Raw genomic sequence first — 15,665 nt, forward strand, 5'->3', positions numbered from 1 at the left:
CGGCCCCGCGGCACTCTGTGAGTTGTAGTCCTGCGGGCAGGAGCGGAAACCATAGCTCGCGACGTGCCTCCTGGGCGCCTTAAAGGAGACGCAAGGCGTAGCCTCGTGATCTTTGCGTGCTACCGGCGTCTGAGGGGGTGGCGAGTGCTCTGCGGAGGGTAAAAGTGGCTGAGGTGGGAGACTGTGGGAGAGTTGCGATTCACTTGAATAGGGGCTAGAAATGACGGTGGGAACGTGGGTCGGGGCTCCTGTAACTAGTGGAGCATTGAAGGTTGAAGCTGAGCGAACTGGTACCATTCTTGGGCGGGGTGAGGGTTACGGCTGTGCTTTCCTGCGCTTAGAGATCCTATGCCTAGAAACAGAGACGCTGCTTCAAACTTCCCTTTTACCTCCCGCTCGCTGCGTACTGGCAGGATGCCCTTTGACCTCTTCGCCACAACTTCCCCCTCCCCCACTTTGCCTTGTGCGTTTCCCAGGACGAGACCGTCGGCCGCCTTATCTGCTCCAGAGTTCCCATTTCTCCAGATCCCTGCTGAGTGACCATGCCGAGGCAACGGAAGAGGGTGTCCGGGTGTGCACCTGAGCCAGGTGAGCAGCAGCTCCGCGGTCCTGGGCCAGCGTTCCAGGGGCCCTTCTGCCACCTTGCCTGAAGGCAGCTATCTTAAGAGCTTGGCTCTGGAGAGCAGGGGTGTAATAAGTCACATATAAAAGACCCTCTTTGTTCATGTCCCATTGATAGAATGCAGTTATTGCCCTTTTTTTCTCAAGTATATAATTCTGTGGATTATCTGTTGAAGAAATCCAAGTTAGCAACAATTTTATGAAAAAAATGCCCCGTTACTATTAGAGAAATGCAAATTAAAGCAACTCTGAGGTTCCACCGCATACCTATCAGATTAGCAAAGTTGACAAAAAGAAAAAAGATAGTTGTTGGAGGAGCTGGAAAATACTAATATACTGTTGCACACTAATGCAGTGTTGGTAGAGCTGTGAGTTGGTCCAGCCATTCTGAAGAGCGCCTTGGAATTGTGTCCTAAAGTAATTAAATAGTGTATGTCTTTTGACCCAGAGATACTACCAGGATTATACCCCCAGAGACATCAGAGAAAGGAAAAGGAATCTTGTACACAAAATATTTGTATGGTATTTAAAAATAGGAAACTAAAAGGATGTTCATCTATTGAGGAATGGCTAAACAAACAAATAGATTATCTGTGCATTATGCGCAGGAAAATTTTCAGCATAATGTGAGTTATTGTTACTATTATTGTTTTCCGTGGTAATGGTGCTGGTTTTCTACTATCCTCCATCATGCTAATAGGCCACTTTACATCCATGAAATGTTTCTTGTGTGTTGTCTTCCTAGTGCAAGGCACTGTGGGAAATAGCAAAGGTAAGTCAGAGTCTCTGACTTACTCTGACTGGTTGGCTAAGAAGTATACACATGGCAGGAATGCCATAAATACAATAACAAAGTTACAGGCAGGGTGCTATTAAATTTTAGGGGAGGGAACGGAGCTGGGAACTGAATTGAGATGTGAACTTTCTAACAATTATTGTAGTTCAGTCGAAGTTCAGTCTCGTCTGAGTCTTTGTGACCCTATAGCACACCAGGCCCTTCTGTCCCCCACTATCTCCTGAAACTTGTCCAAGCTTCTGTGACACTCTCCATCCATCCTCTGCTGTCCTCTTCTCCTTTTGCCTTCAGTCTCCCAGCATCAGCATCTTTTCCATTGAATTCTCTCTTTTCATTATGTGGCCAAACTATGTAAGCTTAAGCTTCAGTATTAGTCTTTCCAGTGAATAGTCAGAGTTAGTTTCTTTAAATATTGACTGATTTGACCTCTGTGCTCTCCAAGGAACTTTCTCAGATTTTCTCAAGCCCCACAATTTGAAAGCATCCATTCTCCAGCACTCTACTTTCTTTATAATCCATCTCTCATAGCCACACATTACCACTGGGAAAATTATAGCTTTGACTATCTGGACCTTTGTCAGCGAGGTGATGGCTCTGCTATCAACAAATCTAACAGGGCAGGTAGGTGGCGCAGTGGATAGAGCACCGGCCCTGAAGTCAAGAGGACCTGAGTTCGAATTTGGCCTCAAACCAAACACTTGACACTTACTAGCTATGTGACCCTGGGCAAGTCACTTAACCCCAATTGCCTCACTAAAAAAACAAACAAAAAAACCAAATCTAACAATTAGAGCTGGCCAAAAATGTAAGAGACCTCCTCATGAGGAGGCAAAGTCAAAGTTTACAGCCCAAAAGATGGACAACAATCATCAGGTGTTGGAGAAAGTATAGATTCATGTTTTGAAAAAAGGTTAGACTGGGTCTGTCTCTAAAATCCTTTACAACTCTGGGAATCTATGATTTTTGACAGGTGGAGGTGGGAGGGAAGAAACAGTATGAATCACTGTTTGGAGATGGAAATATGCCAGGCATATGTAGGTACAACATTTAGTCCAGTTTGGATGAAACCTAGGTGAAATTCAGAGGAATTTTCTCCGGGAGAGAATGCTGGAAAAGTAGCCTGCATCAAGAGCATGGGGGGGGGGAATGTTTGGAGTCTGAACTTAATTGAGTGGGCAAGTGGGGAATCTTTGCAGGTTTCATATGGCATTTGTGTGTGGGATACACTGGAAGGGGAAGAGCTCCTAAAAGCCAGAGATAGTGCTTTGTTCTTGTGAAAAGGTAATTTGATCTGAATTAGGGATGGTAAGTAGGTGACAGATGTGAAAGGCCATGTGCAGAAGTTGAAGGAGAATGATGCATGAGGCAAGGACATTGTAGGTTGGACTCTTAATGATTAGGATTGCCTATGTTTCTTCCAGCTTGGCAGTTCTGTGATCCTAAAACCAACAGAACTCAGCAACTGATGAATGCTGGAAGAAGGAGTCATGATTTTGAACTTGGCAAGACTCAGAAAATGGTTTTACCATTCGTAGAAATGGGGAAAGCACAGAAGTTTGTTGGGGGAAGATGATGAATTTGGTTGGGGCATGTTGTCTTTAAGGTGCACATATCATTAGAGAGCAGATGTCCAGGACGCACGTAGAAGTCTGGTCTTAGAGAAGGAATCTGAGAGTTGTACTTGGAATGTAGTAAAAGCTGTGGAAGTGTATGAAATTGGCATAGGAGAGGGCTTTGGTAGAAAAGAGAAGGATGTAAAGACTAGAACCTTGGATATACCTACATTTTAAGGGGTAGAATGGAAGAGGGGTCAGTAAAGACAAAGAAGGCTCAGTGAGAGGTCAAGGAGAACCAGAATGATGTCATGGGAATCAAGAGAGGAGAGATTCAAGAAGATACTATGTATGAAGAAAAAGGAAAACCAGACCTTGCCATCAATGAGCTTACATTCAAATGGAGAAACATATAAATCAGAATATCCAAAATCAATACAAAATAGATGGGAAGTAACCTTATAGGTGATTGAGATGGGAATGGGGGGAAGAGAGAGAAAGACCAGGAAAGACCTGCTGGAGGGAGTGGGGAGGGAAAGCATTCCAGGCATGAGGAACATCCAATGCAAAGGCAAGGAGATGGATTACGGAAAGTTGTGTGTGAGTAACACCAAGCAGGTCCATTGAAAGCAATAGAATGTTTTTTTTTAAAAAAAAAAAAAGGTAGGAAAATGCAAGGCTGAAGAGAGATGAATTTAAGTGGCAAACAAAGCTCACAGGGTTAGGGCCTGGAGACTAGTCATTCAGGAAAATGGCACTGAATTGGCTGATTGGCTGGTCATCGTTGACCTGAAACAGCAAATAGAGTAGTGGACGCAGCAGCCAGATTTCAAGGGTTTTAGGTCACGAAGAAATGTAGGCATGAACTGTATCTTTTTAATAGTTTATTGGTGAAGAAAATTTGACAGCGAAGAGGGGGAGGAGAGATGTTAGCTTGAATATGTATCAGGTTCAAGGGAGGGTTTTTTTTTTTTTTGGTTTAAGGTTAGAGAAGACCTATGCATATTTTCAGCTAGAGGGGAAAGAGCCATTTGAAGGTGAAAGATTGAAGATACTGGAGGTATAGGGTAAAAATGGAGCAGGGGCTGGTAGGTCCAAGAGGACAGATAGGGTGGTTAGACCTGGCTAGGAAGAAGACCACTTGGGTAAAATTTTTCTGTGCATAGGTAATTAGGTCTGATTTTTAATAATGGAATAGTGCATTACATCTGTATAGTACTTTCCATAGTGTTTTTACATTAATCATTTTAAGCAAATTTGGGGGGGGGGCAGGGTTTCCAGTTCTGTGATGTCATCATTGTGGTGAAATCTTTCATATGGAAAACTTCCTTCAGGGATGGAGGTTGTCAACTCTTTGACTTACAATCTTTGAGAATTGCTTTGGGGTGCTAGAGGTTAATTGGTTTGCCCAGATTCGCCCACCCTGCTAAGATGTATGAAGAGCAGCACTTGAACCCAGACTTCCAAAACTTCTTACTCCCAAGCATATACCTCAATGCCTGTCCACAAACTATAATCAGGAAAATAAATCTGCTAGTGGAAAAAAAATCACAAAACACATTCCAAAGTCAAATACAAAAGACTTTTACATTTTAATAGTAATGAGAGCTAACATTAAATTGAGCTTTTTGAAAGTTGGCAAAAAAATTTTTATATACATTATCTCATTTAAGATGATTTTTTCACCACTCCCTTAGCATGGAAAACTGAGACGTTGCATATTCCTTTTTTCTAAATCAATTCCAGGGACACATAATTATACCTAATTATTCTCATCTCTCACCTTTCCTAGACAGGTACATCATCTCTCTCCATCCATTATGATTAATCACTTAATCAACAAGTCTTTATTGAGCTCTTATATGTCCAGCTATAGACTTCTACTATGGGAGTGCACAAAAGACAGATTGTTCTTGCCCTCTAACTACTTATACTCTAGTTAGGGAAATAAACCAGCACACTTGAAGAAATTAAAGGGCACTGTAAAACAGCATGTCATTTAGTGCCAAATTGTGTGAGGCCAACTAAAAAACCTTCACTCAAACTTGCTACCTCTAATGCCACTCAATTAGTCAGTCATTAAGGATTTATGAAACACAAACTTTGTGCCAAGCACTCTATGAGGTTCTGGGGATACAGAGTCAAAAGTGAGACAGTTCTGCACTCAGGCTTATCTTCTAATGGGAAATACCAAGCCCACAATACAGGAACATACAAATTATACAAATAATGATTATTTCTTTATTATCACTTGCACTGTTTACCTTGAAATAGACCAGAATGCCAATTGCAGCGTCCTAACTCTACAGGTAATGAAGTTGGTAGATAAGAGGCAAATAAACATTAACTTCCAATTGTCTAGAAATAAATCTCTCCCTCACGCTATGGCTACAATAATCTTCCTAATGTATAGAACCTGGACATGTTGCTCATTAGCTTGGAATTCACAATGCCATGGTGACTTTCCAGCCTTCTCTTTTACTGCTCACGTAGCAAGCATTTATTAAGTGCTGTTGTGTGTCAGGAGATGCAATAGTATCTTGTTCTTTTTCTTTCCTTTAGCAACCAGAAAATATTATCTATACTTGCTGCCTTGACTTTCCCACTTTCATTCCCGCTTTCCCATTCATTCCTTAAACCTATTGAAATTTGGCCTTTGCCTCACTATTAAAATAGTAAAAATATTAAAATAAAATATTTAAAATGTAATAAATACAATTTTATTAAAATAAGTCTCTCTGACCTCACTAATGACAGTATATCCAGTATATCCAGTGGCCTTTCCTCCCTGTCGTTTTCTTTGTTTATAACTGTAGCATTTGACACGGTTAGCTACCCTCTCCTTCTTGGCCCTTTCTCTTCGCTTTTTTGACACAGAACTGTAACAGTTCTTCTGCCACCTCACTGACTGTTCCTTTTCTTTTAGGTTTGGAGTTAGGAAAACCTGAGTTCCAATCTAGCCTTAGTCACTTACTAGCTGTGTGACCCTGGGCAAGTCATTTAACCTTTGTTTGCCTCAGTTTCCTCATCTATAAGATGGAGATTACTTCTCTCCCTGGGTGATTGTGAAGATCAAATGAGATAATTTTTGTAAAGCACTTGGCATAGTGATAGGCACACAGTAAGTGCTATATAAATGTTTACTATTATAATAATTATTAACATTATTTGCTTGTAGGGTAGTAGAGCTGGAAATGAAGTCAGGAAAAACTTGGGTTTGAATCCGACCTCTTCTATCTATTGGCTGTATATGTGACCATGGGTTTTACTTAATCCCTATAGTCTTGGTTTCCTCATTTGTAAAATGGGGATAATAACAGCACCTACCTCACCTCACAGGGTTATTGTGAGGATCAAACTCATTTGATTTTTAAAGTTCGTAACACAGTAAATGGCATATAGTGTTATATAAATGTTAGTTATCATTATTATTATTTGCTGATAGTGTGGTTTAACTCTTACCCCTTATACCTACTGGCTGTGTTTGTGATCATGGGTATCACTTAATCTCTAGCTTCAGTTTCCTCATTTGTCAAATTACAAATTTGTCAGTTTGCAATATTACCTACCATTCCTATCTCACAAGAGTTGTGAAGATCGGATGAGATAGTGTATGTAAAAGCGTATTGTAAATTTTAAAGTACTATGTAAATATCTATTAATATTCCTTTTTTACCTCTGAAGTGTGAGTATTCCCTTTGGTCATGTTCTTGGTCTTTTAATTTTTTTTTTTGTATGTTTTTCCTTGCTGATCTTATCCATTACCATGGCTTCAATTAGCCTCTCTATGCAGATGATTTACAGATCTTTCTCTCTACCTCAGCCTGTGGGAGTTAAGAAGTCCTGAGTTCAAATTCAGACTCAAGATATTTATTAGCTAGGTGACCCTGTGCAAGTCACTTAACCTATGCCTCATCTGCAAAAGGGGAATAATAATAGCACTTATGTAGGGGCAGCTAGGTGGCGCAATGGATAGAGTTCTGGACCTGAAGTCTGAAGGACCTGAGTTCAAATGATGCCTCAGGCATTTACTAACTGTGTGACCCTGGGCAACTCATTTATCCCTGTTTGCCTCAGTTTGCTCATCTGTAAAATGAGCTAGAGAAGGAAATGGCAAACGACTTCTGTATCTTTGCCAAGAAAACCCCAAAGGGGGTTACGAGGAGTTGGACATGCCTGAACAACCAACCAGAATTGTTGGAGCTCCAAGCTAATGTTTCCCATGGCTTATTGGAAATCTGTGCCCAGATGCCCTTCCAGCACCTCAAACATAACATGTCCTTTCTTCTGAAGCTTGCTTCCTCCTAAAACCTGGTCTGCCAGTAGTAACTTATTTCTGCTGATTGCACCACCGTTTTCTCAGTTACCTAGGTAAGTCTGAATTGTACTTATATACAGGACTTCTAAAACCCAAATGTAGGAATTTCTATTTATCCCCAGTAAATTTTGTCTTATTAAGGGATGGTCCATTGGTCATCTGATGTGTTGGCACTCCCTTAACGAGTCTGTCCTCAAGTGTTAATGAATTGGGAAAAAACAAAACAAAACTGCCAACCACCTAGATCCAGTCAGTTGCTAAGGGTTGTCCATCTTGTGTCATCCCTTTCACATAACCAGTCTGTTCTTACCCAGACTGTAGAACAATTTCCTAATTGGTCTACCTGCCTTCAGTCTATCTCTTCTCTATGCATTCAGAAAATCTTCCAGTTACATTCTTATGATTGCATCATTCATCTACTCAAGACTTCCTGCTTGCCTAGTGAATAAAGGGTAGACCTTGGATTTATTTTGTATATATTTTGATATACTTATGTATGTATGTAAGCTACCTCAGGGAAAGGAATGTTTGATTTTTGTCCCTGGTACCTAGTTAATGCCTGGCATATCATAGTAGGTTCATGAGAAATGCTGGCTAATTGATTGATTGACTCTGATCTTGACATTTAAGGCTCTCTATAACCAGGATTCAGTCTACCTTTCTAGCCTTCTCTCATATGACTCCCTTGACAGCTAGTCATCATTCGAGTGGGGGTGGGGGACCCCCATTCTAGCCCTGCTCATCTCACCTTGATCTTGTTGTCATTGTTCCTGCTCCTAGATTAGATTTCTCCTCATCTTCATCTGTGATGCCTTCCTTGATCCTTCTAGCTGAAAGGGAACTCATTTCCTCTTCATATTCTTCATGGCATAATGACTAAATCTCTCCTTTTTATTCCCCTTTTATATTACAGTTATTTTTATACAATTGGATTGCTTCTTGAGATTAGGGTCTATTGCTGTGTGTGTCTTTGTGTCCATAGTGCCTTGCATATAGTTGGTGCCTAATGTTTGTTGAATTAAATTGACTATCATTGTCATAAATCAGTGAAGAAACACCATTTTGGACTGGGGATAGCTTTGGTGGACAAGGTTGGAGTCAGCTAGGTCTTGAAGGATTTGTATTATATGGAAAAGAAAGTGGGGATTTCCAGGGAAGGGGCACATCATGAAAAAGACAAAGGACCAGGAACAAGCATGTCAAGTCCTTGCTTCCTTCTGTTTGTTGCAGAAATGGAGGCACCATCAGGTAAACGTACCAAGGCCACCAAGACTGAAACCCTAGACAAGCCAGTGGTAGAAGAAAAGACCGCTGACTCCCCAAAGAAGGATCAAGCCAGTAAACATTGTGGAAATGAGCCAAGTGCTTACTGGCTAATGAAATCAGAGCCAGAAAGCCGGCTGGAGAAAGGCATAGATGTGAAGGTAAGGGCTGAGGCAGCTGTCTCCATCATAGCTTATAGATAAGAGCTAAACATTTACCAGTCGGGGGGGGTCTCACTACTTGGACAGCAGGAATGAGAGCAAGGGTAGAAAATGAACAAAATCAGCATCTTACTGAACCTCAGTTTTTCGCATCTGTAAAATGGAGATAATACTTGTATTGCCTCTCCTGACAGAAGTACTCTGTAAACCTTAAAGCTCTGTCTCAGTGTAAGTTGGTATGATTAGTTGCTGAGCAAGACTTATCCTCTCATTACTATCTACTCTGTGGATTCTAGTATAACATTTTAATCCTGGTTTAGTTTTCCCCTGCTTTCTAACATGCTTCCAGTTACCTCCCTACATAACAGGTTGGTTTGTATTCAGGAAACACAAACTACTTTTTAAAATTATCTGAGAAAAATTGAATTAGGAATATTTTAGAAAATAAATGAAATTCATTCATAAGTGAGACATGTGACTTCAGTTATTTTATCTTTTGAATTACCTATGCTGTTGTTCCTGCCCATTAGCAAAGGCAATTAGAGTTGAATGCTTTTGCCCTTTATAGTTGGTGATCTACAGAGCTGCTTCAAAGCAAAACAGAAAACTTGGACAGAAGCAAGGCCATCTCCCCGGGCTGCTCCCACCCTGCCCTCAATCCAACTGGGGCATCTTTAGGTTGCCGTGACACCTATTGATAGAATCCCCACCTTCCATTTCTATCTGGGGCAGGAAACCTGGCAGAGAGGAGTTGATGTTGGGGCCAGGAACTAATAGTCTAATGTGTGAGAAGTTTCCATGTTATCCAACACGCTGTTCTAGTTATCCTGAGCTGGGCTGGACTCTGGTTCTTGGGGTCCTTGGCAGACATTTGCTAACCCTAGGCAGCTATGAAGAAATAGGAAGTGTAAAAGGATTATAAGATCGTAGCGTTGGGGCTGAAAGGGACCTCAGGGGCTACCTAATCAGATTTCCTAATTTTACAGAAGAGGAAGCTAAAGCCCAGAGAGGGCTAAGTGATTACCCCAAGGTCCCACAGCTGTTAGATCAGAGGTAGGATTTAAACCCAAGTCTTCTTGACTCAAGAATCGCACTCTTGCCACCATACCTCACTCCTTCCCTAGGTTTATGCTTGGAGCCTCAGTGCCCAAATAGCAGGACCTACATATCTCGACAAGTGTTTTTCTTTAAAATTGTCACTTTGAGAGGCTATGCATTTGTTAGAGTGATGCTCCCATTGCTCAGAACATTTCAAGGCCTCCTCTTTTTAAGCGGCCTCTAGAACTTATAATATATTCTTAGGAACATCTTTATACATGGCAAATTTCATTCTTTTAGGATTTATTTGATTTTTGGAAATAGCAATAAGTCATTTGAAGTCAAGTCAGGTGAAAAAGGTGGATGATGAGTTGAATAATCCTGTTTTTAGGAAAAATAATAAAATGACAATTATAATAATTTTGGAACATTGGACATCTGGGCAGTGTCCATGCTTGGGTAGGGCCCCAAAGCAGACAGCTATTTTGCATAGTGAAGGCAATGTGAGGGCAGGGAGTATGTGCTCAGAGAGGCAGTTATGTGTCCTGAGAGGTTCCTTGGGTTGCAAGGTACTAGTGATTGCCTAGGTGGGCAAACCTTGGGAATAGGAAAAAGTGGGGGCTGTCTTGCTTATAACATCCCTAATGCCTGTGACATAGGTGGAGGGGCCAAGAGGTCTTTGACAAATGACATTCTTGGATATCCAACTCATAACATTCTCTGATTATTACTATATTGTGCAGTTTGGCATTGAGGATCTCAAAGCACAGCCTAAACAGACAGCATGCTGGGATGGTGTTCGAAACTACCAGGTAAGGAGAGACGTTAGGGATCCAGAGCATGAAAAATATACTTGTTTCTTTTTTGCTGGATATCCTACATAGCTGGAACTTTTTGACAAGGCAGTATCTACCTGGGACCTAGCTATTATTAGGGTAATTTTTTTTTTGTTTGTTTGTTTTTTGGTGAGGCAGTTGGGGTTAAGTGACTTGCCTGGGGTCACACAGCTAGTGTTAAGTGTCTGAGGCCGGATTTGAACTCAGGTCCTCCTGACTCAAAGGCTGGAGCTCTATCCACTGCACCATCTAGCTGCCTCTTATTAGGATGTTTTCAAATGAGGCCTTAAGATCCACATGAACCATTTCCTAGCCAGTGTTCAGATATAATTTGGATACATTTTTCTCTGTTTTAGCAGAGAAATAATTAGTGTATCTTCCTTCTGTTGTATGAATAGAAAGTTCCACAAAAAAACACCTTTTGTGGATAGGAATTTGACCTCTGGTGGGGAATAGTGTTTCTTAGACATTAGGATATTCTAAAGACAATTGTTTGTTCTTCACTCTGGCACAGGCCCGGAACTTCCTGAGAGCAATGAAACTAGGAGAGGAGGCCTTCTTCTATCACAGCAACTGTAAGGAACCAGGCATCGCAGGCCTCATGAAGGTTAGACAAGATCTGGGATCGGAGGGCCAGGGGAACAATGATTCCCTCTTCCCCTAAATCCAGCCTGGGACAAAAGGGAGGTGAGGCAAGAGAAGGAAACCGTCACGTGCCTCCATTATTTTGTCATTCATCACAGGGAGATGAAAAGCCTAGTTGGCTCTTTCTGCAAGATAGAGAAGGGCCAGGCAAGGCAGAGAGCTCAGCTCTGGTGCAGTCAGCCCCACCCCAGCCAACAGACACTTCCCTTCTGTTGGCAGATAGGAGTGTGAGGCCTACACAGGTATGATAATAGCTTTACCAGGCTATCTCTAAAGGTTGTTTAGGATAAAATGTTAACTATGTCAGTTGAACTTTTTTTATTACCTGTACTAATTGAAGAGATTACAGTAACTGTATTTGGTTACCTTCATAACTATGTTTGACTTAGACTAATGGTATTAGTTAGCATTGCCTGAGTGACAGGATGAATGGTTTAAGATTATGCCAAGTATGACTGAGTTATTCTGAGTACTCTAAATACTCAAATCAACTATAAAGGACCCATGAAGATGTTATCTACCTCCAAAGAAACTGATAAATACAAGTATATATACATACATATGTACATAATATATCTTTGTGTCAAATAGAGGCCTTCTCTAGTATGTGGTGGGGAGGGAGTGAGATAGTTCAGAACTTAAAATGTAACCAAAAAAAATTTTTTTTTTAAAGATTACAAGCCTGGTATTAAAACACTGGACATGGATGACTCCTGCCTCAATCAGTAGGAGCTGAACATAATGGCAAATCATGGGACATGTATATTTTTGTTTCCAGATTGTAAAGGAGGCCTACCCTGACCATACACAATTTGAGAAAGATAGCCCTCATTATGACCCATCTAGCAAAAAGGACAACCCCAAGTGGTCCATGGTAAATTTGTTCATTCCTTTCTTCCTAGTCCAGGGAGGGATAAGAACAAAGAATGCCTTAGTGGGAACACATTAGAACTCTTTTAATAATAAAAGACAGTAAACAAGCACTAGAAATCTTGATTTTGAGGCGCAGGACCCTAGGGCCCTGCCCACTGAGAACATGCTGTATCTCTTGACAGGGGCTAATTCTATAGGTCATTCAAGACAGTGGACAGTTGCCTGAGTGAATCCAGGGGCTGGATCTACTATACCTCACATTCTTCTCTTTTAGGTGGATGTCCAGTTTATTCGAATGACCAAACGTTTTATTCCCCTGGCTGAGCTCAAGGTCCATCACCAAGCCCACAAAGCCAACGGTGGCCCTTTACAAAACATGGCCCTCTTCACCCGTCAGAGACTGTCAGTACAGCCCCTGACCCAAGGTGAGAGCTAGCCCATCTTTCCTTCTTACACTCATGCCAAAGCCACCTGAACTCCAGCTCAGACCTTTCCTTTTCTGTCTTTGGTAGGGGAATTTGATTTCGTCTTGAGCCTGGAGGACAAGAAGCCAAGTTAAATGGAAATTTCTTATTGAAAAGGGAAGACTGTTTATCCGAGCAAGTCATGCCTCTCTGAGAAGGAGGTGAGAGGGATTTAGATTTGCTGGTTAATTTCTTCAGGATTGGTATGTCTGTGTACCTGATAAGTTTTTTTTTTTTACTATTATTATTAAAATATCAATATAACAAAGCATTGGATGCATTCATCTTGTTTCTTAATGGCAAATTGTAAATTCCACCTTGGCTCTCACCTGTGACTTGGGGGGGACTTCTGGCTGCTTTTAGGCCTTTTAAAAACCAAGAGCTGGCAAAGTGCACGACAGAATGGAGGAGGAAGACTTCAACTGGTAGGTTTTTATCACACCAGCTCTTCAGATTTCTGCGTTCTGTCTTATCAGCAATCACCTGGATCCCTCAGGGCATTCTGCCAACATTAATTTATTGATGGAAGGCTGATAACGGGGAAAAGCCAGGGCTTTTTTCCCCAACCCTGTACCATGTGCAGGTGAGACTGCACTATTAAAGCACTAATTGGTATTTAGCAGGAACTGGGAGGCTGCTGCTTTCCTTTGTGACCAAGGTAAGGCTGGGCCCCTGCTTATGAGGGAGATTATCATGGGACAGAATGGACCACAGAACCTCACACTCCATGGGCACATGGTCTCTGGAGCCACAGTGGCTCCCTTTAATCAGAGAGACTATTAAAACAAGTTTTTTTTTGTTTTGTTTGTTTTTTAAAATACAGCCATTGAAAAGACAACAAATTAAGAAACATGTAAACACTGCAGCTGCTTAATTACAAGTTGCACTGCTTGATTTAGTACCTATTCACTCCCCAGGATGAGGGCATGGGAAAAGTGGAGGTGGGCTACCCTTGCAGTGACAGCTGGAGAAGGGAGAGGGGATGAGAAAAAGAAAAGTAAAGATCTGGTGTAAGAGCCTTGTCCATGAGAGAGCCGTAATAGGTTCTCTCTCCCCTTCCATAGGAAAATCTTAAAATTGATAAATCAGTAAAGTCAAGAAAGATCTGCACATCACTGGGAAAACTGGAGAAGATGACATGTTAGGATACAGAAGGGGGCTGCCAGCTATTAGCAGGTAGGCACACTGGAAGTCCTAACTCTGTGTTCTGAAACGGTCAAGACCCTCCTTAGCATGACGTTCAGCTTCCCACACTCAGTTACCCAGGGCAGTCAAGAGAGCCTTTACCCATGGGGAGCTTGTTTGTTAACACCAGCTTTTGTGATTAGGAGTTGAGGGTCTTCATAACAGCTTGACCTCTGCTCATCTCCAGATGGGGCAGAAAAAGCACGTTCACTTTTGCTGTTAAAAACACAGTGTCACAGAGAGGGAAATGGCTCTTTTCCCTTTATATCACAGAAACATCCAGATGAGATTTTTTTTTTTAAATGGGGAAAACAGCAATAGCCCTAAACTCTGGGCAGTCATCCGGTAAAGATGAAGACTCAATTTGGCAAGCAGAATCATTTAGAAGTTAGGATAGCCATCGTCCTCTGCTGAGGCCCTCATGTCCTTTCCCTTCACTATAAGTGGGGAAATTAGATTCTAAAGAATCTGGGGTGGTTACAAGAGGGTGATTTTCAAGGGTTCAAAGCCATGCCCCCATATCCCTGAAAGGAGGTAGGAGGCCTGGTGGGAGTGGTGATTGGCTATGGGGTAAGCACTGGCCAAGGCTGCAGTTTCTAACTCTCATTTCCCTTAAAGGGAAGTGAGATCTTTTGCTTAGGGCTTAAAGGAATACCCATGTTCCCGTACGTAGAGGACCTGTGACCCCTGAAGTGTCAGTGTCAAAACCAGATGTTGGGGCCCAAAAGAATGAGTTGGATGCAGAAACCAGGTAGCTGTTAGACATCAGTGCTTCAAGAGCAGGCTGACTGCTACATCTGAACACTAGCTTTCAGAAGTCTCATTTTCAGTAAGTGTTGTTTCTCACAACACTGCCCCCTGCTGAGCTTCCCTTTCCAGGCTTGGCTGTCATCCCTTTGCTTAGGCTTCTGTTCATGACATTGAAGATGATCATAATTTAAGCAAGAGGGAAGCATGTGTTGAAAGGAGAGTGTCTGTGTCTCATCACTGGAATTCATTTTTTTGAGAGGGGGAATGGGCTGGGGCCAGAGAAGAGGAGATGGCTCCTAGTGGTGTTTTACCACCACATGCAAGACTCGCACTCCCAAAGAGGTAGATTCCTGATCTTGAATTATTCCTGCCCTTTCTGGGCTTTGCCTGCCTAGGCCTACTTCCTGTCACATTCTTGGGAACTGAAGAAGGGGATGGTATAACTGGGACCATGTAAGGTCAACATCTGCAGATGAAGATCCCGGTGACATTCCTAGCCCCTTGGCTTGGAAGGAGCAGACAGTAAAGGGCCAAAGGACAGGTGAGACCCTGCCAACATTCTACTCAATACACAGACCAACTTTTGCTCTACAACACTCTTGGTCCAATAGCCTTCCTGCCAAGGGCAGGATCCTTCACCCCTGGGGACCAAATATATTTGGGGATACGCTCCACCCCCCTGCCCTAAATCAGCCCTTGGGTTCTAAAGCTATCCAAGCCTCCTGGGGCTGCAGGCATAGTCCTAGGGGAATGCTTCTATACCTGTCCCCTTCAGGTTCTTCAGAGAAAGGAATTAAAGTCCTAAATGGAATTTGTTTTTGTTTTCTCGGGTTGTGTGTAAAGTGTCTGCAGAGCATCTCGCTCCCCTGCCCCCTCCCCCTTGAGCAGCTGGTGTTGGGTGAGTGAGGGGTGAAGCCCAGCAGCTTCTTGGCCCAGAGGCCTCACTGCCGGCTGTTGTTGTCAGACAGCTGGCCGGGGGTCCGGGCTTCAGGGTGGGAAGATGTGCCCTCGAAGCGCTGGGAGGCAATGGCTGCCTGGTGAGACATACTTTTTCGCACAATGTCCCCTTTCCTCCATAACACCACTTCCTGTTGGGGACAGGACAAGGTGCCATAAGTTGTAGAACCTTAATCCCTTACCCTCCCCTTTCCACAAATACAGT

The 15,665-nt window shown here is 42.4% G+C and overlaps 2 protein-coding genes across 3 annotated transcripts in view; one reads left to right on the forward strand and one right to left on the reverse strand.

Moving 5' to 3' along the window:
• The first annotated feature begins 68 nt into the window (after positions 1–68).
• Positions 69–12,836, forward strand: THYN1 (thymocyte nuclear protein 1). 2 transcript variants are annotated; one of them, XM_027877633.1, is made up of 8 exons: positions 69–173; positions 477–588; positions 8,519–8,712; positions 10,494–10,562; positions 11,101–11,193; positions 12,010–12,105; positions 12,379–12,529; positions 12,617–12,836. In XM_027877633.1, exons 2-8 carry the CDS (start codon positions 543–545, stop codon positions 12,661–12,663), a joined length of 696 nt encoding a protein of 231 aa, XP_027733434.1. In that variant the 5' UTR covers positions 69–173; positions 477–542; the 3' UTR covers positions 12,664–12,836. The 2 variants fall into 2 exon arrangements, with proteins under 2 accessions (XP_027733434.1, XP_027733435.1); XM_027877634.1 differs by having other exon boundaries at positions 71–158.
• A 460-nt stretch (positions 12,837–13,296) lies between these two features.
• The window catches only part of VPS26B (VPS26, retromer complex component B), a 29,082-nt gene continuing 26,713 nt past the window's right edge, over positions 13,297–15,665 (reverse strand). The window contains exon 6 of the mRNA XM_027877631.1: positions 13,297–15,591. Within this exon, the coding sequence (XP_027733432.1) occupies positions 15,445–15,591 (147 nt within the window). The 3' untranslated portion in view covers positions 13,297–15,444. The remainder of the gene's footprint in view (positions 15,592–15,665) is intronic.

Source organism: Vombatus ursinus, unplaced genomic scaffold, assembly GCF_900497805.2.
Source record: "Vombatus ursinus unplaced genomic scaffold, bare-nosed wombat genome assembly UNPS02014813.1, whole genome shotgun sequence".
Taxonomy (NCBI): Eukaryota; Metazoa; Chordata; class Mammalia; order Diprotodontia; family Vombatidae; genus Vombatus; species Vombatus ursinus.